This window comes from Myodes glareolus, chromosome 14 (assembly GCF_982192425.1).
Source record: "Myodes glareolus chromosome 14, mMyoGla1.1, whole genome shotgun sequence".
NCBI lineage: Eukaryota > Metazoa > Chordata > Mammalia > Rodentia > Cricetidae > Myodes > Myodes glareolus.
Window position 1 is genome coordinate 47727630 of NC_142039.1, and position 13229 is coordinate 47740858.

Below are 13229 nucleotides of genomic sequence, written 5' to 3' on the forward strand. Positions count from 1 at the left end.
GAGTGTTTGCACATTGCTGTGCATGTGTGTCAAGTGGCCAGTGCCAAGGCTTAGTACATGAAGGTTTGCAAACCCATTTGCATTTGTTTTCTCTATGGTTTCTCTAAAGCAAGTTATTTTAACCTTCTCACTTAATAATCTGCTCATCTCCTTGGAGATTTAGAGTATTAAGGTGATTATGAAATTGGGTATTTTATTAATTCCTTAGTACTTGTAAAAATAATATTGTATCCTCTCTGTATTCAAAGTAAGGAATGCTAATGTGTTTAGAAAATAGGCGCTTAGATATGTATTCACTTGGATTTGCTTATTCTATTTTCATTACACAGTAAGTTGGTGTTTGTAGTCAGACATCACTAAGTTGGTAATTCTTTCCTTTTCTGCAAAGTCTGAGGGAGCTCTGTCGTAGGCTCTGGAATCTATAGCATTGCGTCATTACAGTAGGTGCTGGTGTTCTGTGGCTTCAGAACCAAGTGGGTGCGGTGTTTCTTGAGATTTTGTGGAGAGGTGAGCATGAGCGCTACACGGAGCTCTGTAGGGGCATCAGGGAATGCTCTGGGCTTTGTTCACATCTTGTCTGTGTTGTCTATGTGTAGCTGACATTGTCTGTATTCCCATTTTTCTTTATTTGCCGTTTTTCTATTGTTTCTGAGCAGCTTTTAGAGATCAGAGGTAGATGAGCCCTTGCACCACTGTAGCTGTGTGTCCAGATGGTTCTTGAGGTCTTTGCATCACTCACTCAGTAATGTGCTCCTGCTCCTGGGGTAAATGGAGATCTCTGAAAAAGATACAATCAGTGTTTGCTACAGTAGCCATCAGAGTCCTCGGGTCTCATACTGTCCTTGTTACTCTTGAATTAAACTCTTCTTTTGTGAAATGATTCTGTCTTAAAGGGTAGAGAGATGTGTTTGTTTTTAAGCTATCTTTTTAAATGGATGTATCTAGTAAAATGAAAAGTGTGATATACATATCCTCCAATTCTTGTGTAATGGCGGCAGTTCCTAAGCATAAAGTTTGGGAGTCACTGTTACAAGTGTGAGTTGTCTGTGTTTAATTCGGGGGCATTACCTTCAGAGATCTAGCTGAGAGATGGACATGGGATCCTGGGGTGTCTGGACCAATTTCGTCCCAGGAAGACTATCCCATCATAGAGTTATCAACATCTTTCTTTAAAAAAAAAAAAAAGTGTTGGGGGGGGACTATAAAGTGCTTGTCTTTGCTGGGATTTTCTCTTCACACATTTGGACTCACTGGGTGAGGAGAAACATTGTGTATGTCTGTGGCCTTTGTTGTCAGCACAACCTCATTTGATACCACTCTCTTTGTAGTAAGACCCACCACCATTCCAGGTGGCCAGGTCACTGGTCTCCAACTCAAGTAAGCAAAGGGTATTGTAGGGAGCTGCTTGTTAGTCCCTGCCACCCAGAACCAAAATAATCACACAGAAACTGTATTATTTAAATCACTGCTTGACCCATTAACTCTAGCTTCTTATTGGCTAACTCTTACATATTAATTTAACCAATTTCTTGTTAATCTGTGTATTGCCATGTGACTGTGGCTTACGAGTAAAGTTCTGGCATCTGGTTTCTGGTGGGGCTGCATGGCTTCTCTCTGACTCCGCCCTTCTTTCTCCCAGCATTCAATTTAGTTTTTTCCACCTAGTTAAGTTTTGCCTTGCTATAGGTCCAAAGCAGTTTTTTTATTCATTAATGGTAATCACAGCATACAAAGGGAAATCCCACATCAAAAGGGCTGAACCTAAGGACTGTCAAATCACACTCAGGATCATGGCATCTAAGATCATGGGTCTTAGAACAGTAGGAAGTCTCCACAGAGAGTCATGTGGTAACTTGCTCCATCTATCATCTTTTATTGACCTGGTCACTCTTAGCTTCTGAAATGGAGAGTGATTGAGGTACTGGTCAGTGAGAAGTAAGAGGACAATTTGCAACCCCTGGAACCCATGGTTAATCCACATAAAGAACATCTCTCTACCAGAGCTCCTCTCCTCCCTGAGCTGTTCTCTTAGGCTGTTGGCACTGCTGGATGAGTATACACCTGTAGACACACTTCCTTCTGCAGACAGGCCTGTGGCAATCTTTGTATGGAAGTGAAGGCTAACTGCCAGCCAAGTTAGCCTCAAGGCTAACTGCTTTGAGGAGCGCAAAGAGGGAACTGGAGTTCATGTAAACAGCATGTGGTGGGATGGTGCTGCAGATGTGTGCTTCTGCTTCACACTGCAGCAGAAAAGAAAGAACCCAGACTGTGGGTATTTCCCACTGTGGAGGAGGGAGTTTAGTGACCAGAGCTTGGATTTATGTCATTTTTCCCTGGAAATAACCCCCCCCCAACACACACACACCTCTGTCTGCATCACCCAGTTTTAAACCAGAGCAGCACTGGGCCAGCCCACCTCCTGGTCTTTCTTGTAAAAGGCATTTCTAGGAATGTCTGTCTGGCTTGGCCCAGTGCCTGATTTTGTGTCTGAGTCAAGTCTCAGGGTGGAGTGTTCCATCATCTCTGTGGGCATCATTGTGCTCTCAGACTGAGACAGCCGGTGTCCCAGTTACAGACGCTTGCCCTGCAGCTCCATAGTCTGTACCCCCAGCACAGTGGTGGCCAATAACAGCATCCTGTATGCTGCCCTTGATTTAGCACCTGTCACATGCAGACATGCAAACCAAAGGAAGGAAATGCTATTTGGGAGGAATAAGTGAGGCCACCTCCCCAGGCCTCTCAAGGCTCCTTAACACACTGTTGTGAGCTTGGTGCAGGTTTGAGTATTGTTCAGTCCATTGTGGCAAGGTTAACTCTTGAATCCGGGTTCTACGTCACAGTACATAGGAAGCCTGATTTCATAATGCATGAGTCTGTGACATGCAGGTGTGAAAAACAGATTTAAGAAGTTGCTGCCAGGGTGGCCTCAGTAGAAAAATTGACCTGCCCTCTGAGTCTGTAGAACAACCCCTCCCTGAAGACTCCAAGTCCTGTGTGCACTCAGAGGAGTTTTACTGGCTTTGCCCCACTGTGCTCGGGCAGACTGTTCTGAGGGGTCTGCGACCTCTTCCTCCATCTGAGTGGCACTCATTTATTGCTTTCTGGTTTTGCTTTTGTGGCTCTCTCTGGTACTCTTTTCCTTTTTTGTGCTTATAGACCAGTGGTTCCCTACCAAGAAGCAGAACCTGTAGCTAGGAGAGAACTGCACACTCCTGACAACTACAGTGGGAGCAGCCTGGGTGGACAGAGGAATTGCCATCTGCTCTGCAGGGACTTTAGAGTCAGGCTAGCCTGTCAAGCCCCTATCTACTGCAAGGAGAATGGACACCTCTATATAAGCCATGAGGCACATTGCAGCTTGGGTCTATGCCTTGGTTAGGATTTTATTGCCTCAATAAAAGATCAAGACCAAAAGCAACTTGGGGAGGAAAGGGTTTATGTTGTCTTACAGCTTGTTCATCATCCTTGAAAGTCAGGGCAGGAACTGATGCAGAGATCGTGGGGGAACACAGCTTACTGGTTTGCTCCTCATGACTTGCTCAGCCTGCTTTTGTATAACACACAGGACAACCTGCCCAGGAGTAGCACTGCCCACAGTGAGCTAGGCCTTCCCATGTCAATCATCAGTCAAGAAACTAGACTACAGGTTTGCCCACAGGCCAATCTGGTGAGGACATTTTTCTCAGTTGAAGTTCCCTTTGCCGAAGACTCTAGCCTGTGTCAAATTGGCATAAAACTAGCCATAACAGGACACTTCCGGCCTAGGTGAGGTGGCTTGGACTTTTTTAATTCTTGAGCTAGTTTCTGATATGAGAGGGTGCATTTGGCTGTAAGTAGACTGAATCTAATGGTGTCTCAGGGAGAGATGGTGTGGAGAAGCCTGAGTGGTACTCCCAGGGCTGGCGCCAAAACTGTCATCCTGTGAGAACCTGGCTTCCCTTGCTGCACTTTACCCTGGAGTTCTGTGCTTCTGCTACAGCTCTTAATGTGACTTTTGTAGCTTTCTGGTTGGAGGCTAGACATGACACATTTCTTTTGTCAGAAAGAGCAACCTTTGCAGAAATCCTCTCCCATAACCTTCCCTCCCTTCCCCCTTTTCCTTCCTTCCTTCCTTCCTTCCTTCCTTCCTTTCTTTCTTTCTTTGTTCTTTCTCTGTGGCCACAGCTGGCAGAAGCAGAATATTCTCGGAACCTGAGCATTGTGCTGCCCAAAACCGAGTCGCTGTACTTAGCCTGCTTTGCTATGGTGTCAGAACAGTGTCAGGGATGCCCTGGTTTGAACTGTAACTTGGGAGGCTCTGCCCTCCTGCTTCGGTCCTCCAACACATGCACCATGCCTGGAGACACCCTCCCCACCAGCTGTTAGATTGTTTCTGTACCTTCCCCTCCTACCAGATACTGCACTGGGCTTCTGATTAGTAGTTTTGTCAGGTGTACAGTTTTAGTAAAGACATATTTATTTGTGCCTGCTTTTGGTCATTTGGGAACAAGACTGTGGTTCTCTGAACCCTATGTTTACATCTAGAAGTCTTTTCCCTGGGAAATTATCAGAAACTGGTATGCTGTGCTGTGCTGTGCTGTGCTGTGCTGTGCTATGCTATGCTATGTCATGTATCAATTCAAAACTCTTAATTTAGCCTCAAGCAGACTTTACAAACAATAGCAAAAAGCAGCCACATTCTTATCCAAAATATCACAAGAACTAGTCTCTAGGCCACAAACTAAAATTCTAATCCTCTGAAACCTTTTGAGCCAGGTCCACACAGTTGGGTTCACCCTCAGCACCATCTTCCATGTTCTTTTGAGGATGACCCATTAAGCCCCACTTAAAGGATATAGCAGTGTTTCCAATCCAAACTCCCAAAGTCCACATTCTTTCATCCACATACTTCTTAACAAAAGCATGGTCTGGCCTATCACAGAAATTGCCCCTGGTATTTACTTCTGTCTTAGCTGTGAAGAGACATAACACAAGAACTCTTGTAAAGAAAACATTTCATTGGAGCTGGCTTATAGTTTCAAAAGTTTAGTTCATTATCATCTTGGTGAGAAGCATGGTGGCATGCAGGCAGACTTGGTGCTGGAGAAGGAGCTAAGACTTCTAATCTTGATCTGTAGGCAACAGGAAGTAAACACTCACACTGGATGTGATTGAGCATATATGAGCCCTCAAAGCTGGTTTCCACACTGACACACTTCTTCCAACAAGACCACACGTACTCCAACAAGGGCACACCTTCTGGTAGTGCCATTCTCTGTTGGCCAGGCACCTGACACCAGCTGTCCCTCAGCCTTTCATAATCTCTGGTAAATGGCCAGTACTCAGTGCTTATGGAGAAACAAATGGGGCACATAGGCAGCTTTGGGGGTCTCAGTGATTTAGAAACCACCTGAAGGTAGAATACACCTGGTAAAAGGTTCTGAGCCTACCCATCGCAACTTTTGCCTGGCCCATGCTCCAGTGCAGCTGCCAGGGAACCTGACCGTGGTCTCCTGAATAGTTGTATGCTGAACAAGTGCACAGAAAAGAAGGGACCCAACATATAAGGGTCAGAAGAAAGAGCTGTAGCACATTCACCATCATTGCAAACTGCAGAGTTTACAAAGCTTACTGATATTTTACCATGTCACCTCTGTGAGCCATCATCCTTGCTTTCTAAGTCATGCTTCTAAGGCCACACACAGTGGCAGAATGGGTTGAAACTAAGCTATCCTTTTCCTATAGGTCCAGTGATGAGAATGGCCAGGGAGGTCTCTAGGGAGGTCATTACAGCCAGTGTCTCTAAGCTTTCCAGGAGATCTTTTATTTGAGATCTGAGGCTATGCAGTGTTCACAGCCAATGTGAGAGGCAGATGAAATAAGAAGTTAAACAAGAACTCCATGTGTCTGTCAGCAGCAACCACGTGATTCAGGGATGCCTTGAAGATAAAATCTGGAATATGCTGATGATTGGAGGCCTTTAAGCCTCACTGTGCCTATGTCCAAGGCTTAGATAGCCCTGGTCCCAGTATGGTCCAGCTCTAGATGGGGCAGAATCTAAGACAGCGGTTGTCACCTGTGGGTCATGACCGCTTTGGGGTCAAAAGACCCTTTCACAGGAGTAACCTAAGACCATCAGAAAATATAGGTATTTACATTATGATTGATAACAGTAGCAAAATTACAGTTATGAAGTCTCAATGAAAATAATTTTATGGATGGGGGTTACCGCAACATGAGGAACTGTATTAAAGGGTCTGTATTAAGAAGGCTGAGAGCCACTGCTCTAAGACATCTTAGGAAATCCTAGATGTTTCTTTTCATCAGATGATATGTAGTAAATGTCACTTTTCACTTCTTTTGTGCATAGGACAAGACATTTTAAAGAAAGCATCAAGTTCATCCACGAGTGCCGACTGCAGGGTGAGGGCTGTCTGGTGCACTGGTAGGTGTGCTGTCTCTTGATAATGTTATCTTAAGTTTGCTTTCTAGTTGGCGTCTTTTTATCTAGGTTGCCTTTATAATGCTGTAATAAAATACTATGACCCACACAACTTAGAAATAAAGCGTTTAACTGGGGGCTCATGGTTGCAGAAAGGTAGAGTCCATAACCGTCATGGTGAGGAGCATGGCAGCAGGCAGGAAGCCATGGTGCTGGAGCAGCAAAGGGAAGCTTATGATTTGATCCACAGGCACGAGGCAGAGAGCCAACTGGAATGGCACCCAGACAGAGTCACTGTCACCCCCAGTGACTCCTCCTCCAACAAGGCATGCTTCCTAGTCCTTCTCAAACTGTTCCACCAGGTGGGTACCAAGAATTTAAATCTATGAGCCTATAAGGGCCTTTTTTATTCAAATTGCCACACTTCCTCTATGTGGTTAACCAGTTCGTGTCCTCACAGCAGTCAGTAGAGTCTGGATCTCAGCACACTGCACTGCTGCCTGTTCTGCCGTGGTCCTTGTTTCCTTTAGCAGAAAGAAAACTGACTGGTTTCGCTTTAGTTTTTGCTTCAGTCACTGCTAGAATTTCTAGGGGTTGTTGTCAAGGTTAGCAGACACAAAACACTGTCATTACCAGATTGACATTTTATTAGAACAGCATCTTATGTGTCAACTCGTATGGTGGCCATGGTGGCCATTCCACAGTCCTGCTTCCTCCTGCAGACTCTGATAGCAACTGTGGCTGTGTAGAGCCACATAATAACACCAAAATATTTCCTTTCCACTTTCAGGTTGGGGCTTTTGTTGTGTGTGTTTGTCTCTAGAACTTTAAAGTGATCCAAGCAGACTGAGAATTAAGTATTTTATTGACAGGGACCCACCTTCAGTCTGCTGTACTTTGTATCATAAATGGAAAGTCGGCACTTCATATCCATTGCTTCCAAATCTATGATTGCAACCATGAGTCAGGAATATCCAGGAAAAGTATGTCTATACCAAGTCTGTACATGTTTCTCTCATCCTTAGCCAGCATTTGCATTGCTGTGTGCTACAGTGTCACCTAGAAATGCATGAAAGTGTTTGGGAGGATATGCACAGATGGCACCCAGTGCTGTGCCCTTTATGATACCTTGAACACCATGAATTCTGGTATCCACAGTGAATCCTGAGACTAGTGACCCATGGTCAGAAAGGTCACCTGTACATGCACACACACACACACACACACACACACACACACACACACACACACACACGGACAAGAAAGGCAAGCCATCATAATTAGCAAGCGTAGTGTTTGTACACTTCTCTGATTTTTACCAGGTAGGTCCTAGGTGATTATTACCTTTGGTAGTGATAATAGCTTGCAATATTCTGGAGCCATCACTCTGTCACAGTTTAAATGGAGATTGATCATATCTCCTCTGTCTTAAATGATGTGTGATACTAATTAACTGAAAGTGTGAGTCTTTGACTAAGTGAAAGCACTCCTTCCCCCCCCTTGCAGAACAAGCAGTGTGCAATGGTGACTCTCGGAGCTTGTGCTGGCGTTGGTCAGAGAGCCCACCCAAATGCTGGGAGCCAGCAGTCCACGAACAAAAGCAAGAAAAGGACATGAGATGGTTCCGTAGCTTTAAGAATAGTGTTTTTCAGATTTACACAGATTTATGTTTTGACATTAAATAATGTGCAGTATCTTTTTTTGCTGTAGTGTTTTAAAAAGCAGGTAGTATAACCAATACAAGTGATATTTGTTTCAACCTTCCATTCCATTGAGTTTAAAGAGCCTTGGGAGTGCAGTTAGAGACACTTGATGGAGATTCTGAAGCCCCAGTCCTGGGGTCTCTCTAGGCTTCTGGTGAATTCATATCAAGCCTAAGAGGATATATTTGTTTAAAATTCCCTTGCAGTTTCTAATAAAAAGCCCTGGTGATGAGATAGTGCTTAAGAGGAAAGTTTATTATTGTCACTAGAATATTCGAGTCCTGATATTCTAAGAATTCCTGTTTAATGTATTTATGTATATCTGCAATTTTTCAGAAAGCAAGAATATTCTTCAAGCTTCCCTCTGTTCATTCATTGATAGAGAACTCTGAGGAGGCACAATCTTCTATGTCTTAAATTGCATGTGCATTTAAAATTAACCCTTTGATGGTATGAACCACCCAACAATCACCCTCTAAGTTCAGTCTGCCCACCACAGTGCTCTGCCTGGTTAGAGCAAAACAAATCTTGACACTAAGGTTTAGAAATGGTTTCTGTAGTCCATGTTGAAGATAGGTACCCAAACCTTGAGCATGCTAGGCAAGTGATCTACCATTGAGCTGCATTCCCAGCCCTTTCGTGAGCCTTAAAAGTCATAGACTTGCCCTTTATTATATATGGTAGCTAAGCAAGCCATGAAGCCTTCAGGTTTTGAGTGAAATTGTTGCAGAGGGTTGGAAACTCTAAGCCCCTCACCATGCTCCAGTTACATTAGTGCCCAAGGAAATAGAAAATATCCAGGCTGTATCCTATAGAAAAACCGTGGACAATGAGGCCGAGATGCCTATAGAATGGTTAAGATCCAGTAGAACTGGAGTAGAGCAAAGTTCTTGGTGTATTTCTGAGTAATTCTCTGGTAAACCCTTGTCTGCTTCTGTGACAGCCTCAGGGCAGACAGACTTTCTGCAATGAGGTCCTTTGTTTGGATGGATGGGGTGGATCAGCAGTTCCTAAACGGTCCTTGCAACACGTAGCTATCTCGGTTTTACAGCTTGGCTGGGGTCTCCAGGAGTGTGACACTAGTGATCGCATACATCATGACTGTCACCGACTTTGGTTGGGAAGATGCCTTGCACACCGTTCGAGCTGGGAGGTCCTGTGCCAATCCCAACCTGGGCTTCCAAAGGCAGCTACAGGAGTTTGAGAAATATGAAGTGCACCAGGTGAGTGTTCCTTGGGGAGTTTTTCAAATGTAGTCAGCCACCCTGGGCCATGCCTCACCCTTTGAGAATTGTGATACTGGAACTGAAAGGCCCACAGATGTTGTCAGGCCCAAGGTTTCCCTGCATCTTTGTGGGGAGTTTTCCTGCATGCTCTGTGCTCCTGCATGGCAGCTTTGCCACTTTGCTGTGCCAGTTTCTCCATATCTGCTTGTTTCTCCCTCTGGGTATAGTTAGCATTTCCTGGTTTGGCCTACTTTCTTCTTATTTTTCTTTTTCATATCTCAGCCTTTGAGCTATTAGAGTTATAAGCAACCAAATGAGAGTGGAAGGGGGTATTTCCCATACTAGTTATGGTAACTCAAGTATCAGATTTTCGGCTGGCGTAAATGGGGTCACCTTTCTATGCAGTGATTCTGAACTGCAAACCTTAGCTCATGCTGTTTTCTCCCTGAATTCTTTTCATCAGTCCTGGCTGTCACAGGCAGATGGCACAAGAACACATTTTTCTTGCATGCATTTTAGATTCCTTAGCAGCAGACAGTAACTGCTCAAAATCTGCTAAATTGATGGATAGTTCAGCAGATTTTCACATCTTGAGCTCAGACTGTTGAAGGAACAGCTCTTTCTCTTGCTTCATTGGCTGTCAACTGCAAAGCTATGATTAACTGATGCCCTTTTATTTCCATGCTTATATGCGGAAACTTCACCATTGCTTAAGAAGTGAAGTCACTGTGCATTTGTGTGTGTGTGTGTGTGTGTGTGTGTGTGTGTGTGTGTGTGTGTGACATTTGGGATTTGTTTCCAACTCTTCCAGTATCGTCAGTGGCTGAAAGAAGAATATGGAGAGAACCCTTTGCGAGATGCAGAAGAAGCCAAAAGTATTCTGGGTAAATATAAAGAGCAAGGGCGCATGGAGCCCCGGCCTAGCACCAGGCGGTGGAGCAGCTTCTCAGCCCTGTCTCCTCTGACCTACAATAGCTACACGACAGAGACCTAACAGCGAGATCTGGTGTTTTCCTTCCTGCTACGGGTCTTCTGGGTTGCCTTTAGGCTGGTGTGCCTGGTTACTGGCTACTGCCTCTGAGGACTACAAAAGGAGGTCACAGCGAGGTGGACCACTCAGGGCTCCTTCCCCAGCAACCTTACCCTGCCCTGCTCAAGGCCTTTTCACTCTGCCCATCTTCGCCCAATCTTGGCCTCACCTGAGCTTGCTGTGCCTAGGATGCTGCTGGGCTGCAGTGTATTTTATTGTATGCGTGCAAGAGTGTGTATGTGCATGCATGTGTGTAAGAGTGTGCCTATGTGCCTACAAATGTATGCATTGGAAAAGGGGATACTTGGAAAGGTGTCTCGGCATGTGAGAACTGAGTGTTCATAGTGCTGAGAGTTATAAATCCCCTGCCACCAGAATTGGAATGGCCACATGGAAGTCATTTGAACTTGGCCTCTGAAAAATTACTCACCAAGTAACAGCCTGCACCTGTGATGAGTGAGAATTCAGACATGAGCAGCTGGAAACAGTGGTGTTCCGGAACCTGAGATGGTGCAGAGGAAGTAGGGTGACATGATCCCTGCAAATTATGTCTGGAGGGACAGGGTAGGGGACTTCAGAGACTTGCCCTGGGCTTGCTGGGTGTATCAGGCCCTAGTTCCCTGCAGCTTTCCACCATCCTCTACTTGCCAGCCAGTCATATCCCTTAGTGTCACTTGGTGCCTGCTCTGTCTGGGAGCAGTGTCATTTGAGTTGATGGTGACAAGGAGGACCTTAGCCACAGTAACCCTGCACCAGAGGTCTGACCTGCCCCCGTTTGCTTTTACACACTCCAGCCTCTGGTTGGCCTCATGTGCAGGGACCCCATCTCAGGTTTGCATGGACCTGCAGCAATTGGGAAGGAAGAACAGTTATTAAACACCATAGCGGTTTGTGTTCTAAAATGCCTGAGTGCTTCCTGAGCTCACTGGTATAGGCTGTGGACGTGACCTTTGACCTCAGCTACCTCACTAGATTTATTTCTCTCTTCCTTTCTTCTTTAAGGCTAGGGTTGCTTTGGTATCCCTGTCAATTCTGCTTCATAGTTAAAAATGATAGTTATGTTGCTTTTGTTTTTGAAACCAAAGAGAAAGACATTTATGTCATTGAGCTATTTAAAATTTTCAATTTGGACTTCCATGAGGTTTTCTAGTGGGTCAAACCCCAGATTCTGGCCATGAGAACTCCTCAGCTTGAAGTTTGTGGCAGTAGGCACCCCAAGAAACTATGCACGGTCTAGTCTGTTATGCCAACTCATATTCCTTAAGCACGCAGATCCGTATGAATGACTGAATACACTCAGCCTCTCCCTACAAAGATGCTGCCACCTGGTTTCTCTGAATTCCATCACCAAAAGAGCCCTCGAATAAGAAAAACAAGCTTTCTCTGTGTGTAGAGCATGTCAAATTTGAGCCCTTTGGGGCCCAGGAAAAGTATGGTAGCCAACTCTCCGTGTGTGTGTGTGTGTGTGTGTGTGTGTAGTGAGATGAGGTATCCGTGAACTAACTCAGCATCTTCCACTAAAACAACGTGTTTTAGAAAGGAGTATGTCTGCTGGCTAGGAAAGCAGAGGGGAGAGCTGCCAGAGCGCCACGGAGTGGACGTGAGGCCCTGGCGCTGGAGAGAGAAAGACAAGCAGAACAGTAGGCGGTAAAGTGAAGCCTAAATATGTGTACACATGTGTGAACAGCTACACATATTCCGTAGGTTCTCAACTGTCTTAACTTTTGTTGCCAGTAACATTCTTTCTTCACAGCTGCCCCGGGAATTCTGAAGTACTGGGCCTTTCTCAGAAGACTGTAATGTACCTGAAGTTTCTGACATATTGCAAAGTTCAGGCTGGTGCTGCCAAAAAGACAAGTGACATAGAGATTATTTTTAAGTGTCCAGTACTAATTTGTAAACTTGTTTGTCTTTTCATTTTAAATTGAAAGCATGTATAATCATGTTGGAATACATTAAGAACTATGGAGACTCTGTAGCAAGAGAAAATATTTGCCTTAACTCCACTACTGTGGTTGTTCCTTCGCCCGACGGATGCTTCCCCAACAGTCTCAAGAGCTCTATCACACTGCTCCATTCTGTTTTGTGAAGTAACTGCTTCTCACGAACACTCCCCAGGGAGGAAGGCTGGCACCTGGGAAGTGCAGTGCAAACTCTGCCCTCCTGTTAAGTTCTCCAGCTCAAGACATGTCTCAGTGTGTTATGTCGTCCATGGCCGTTGTTCTCCATGGCAGAATTACCAAAAGCTGCTCACGTTTGTCAATAAAGGGCACGTCAACCAAGTCTAATGTCATGTGCCGTGTATTCTGTGACATGTGAAGGTCACGTATGTTTGTGGAGGGTCACGGTGCACCTGGTCTTGGCACAGAAGACTGGCAGCATGCATTAGGAGGGGCACATACCACACTGTCTGATTACTGAAAGATAAATAAAAATGTCTTGGAATTGTTGGGGCTGGAGGTGTCGCTCAGAGTGAAGCCCTTACCTTCTGTCTTTTATCCCTGGCACCAAAAAGAAAACCTCATCATTTGTGGGTGTAAAGAAATTCAGATGCAGAAGTGAAACTTGCCCTGCAAAATGAAGATTGAGTATTTGGTCTCTCTGGTTAGTGCATGTACCACAGGGATACATTGTCCAGGCAGTCCACAAACCCATTCCAAATTCATTTTCAGCTCTTACTATGAAGGGTCACAAAACTCACTGAACAATTTAAGGCCAACTCCTGAATTTTTTTGTCTAAATCTGGTGAGGGTTAACTTAAAGGAAAGGCAGGTGATATTGGGAGCCTTGGGCATGGCTCCCAAACCAGCTGTGAGACTGTGGGGACACTGAGACAGCAGAAGCCAGGC

General features: G+C 45.0%; 1 protein-coding gene across 3 annotated transcripts in view; it reads left to right on the top strand.

Moving 5' to 3' along the window:
- The window catches only part of Dusp22 (dual specificity phosphatase 22), a 53721-nt gene extending 41058 nt beyond the window's left edge, over window positions 1-12663 (top strand). For 2 of the 3 annotated variants that reach the window (XM_048428104.3, XM_085699331.2), the window contains 3 exons: window positions 6350-6424; window positions 9176-9347; window positions 10162-12127. In XM_048428104.3, the coding sequence (XP_048284061.1) occupies window positions 6350-6424; window positions 9176-9347; window positions 10162-10344 (430 nt within the window). In that variant the 3' untranslated portion in view covers window positions 10345-12127. The other variant, XM_048428105.3, reaches the window with a different exon arrangement.
- The last annotated feature ends 566 nt before the right edge of the window (window positions 12664-13229 follow it).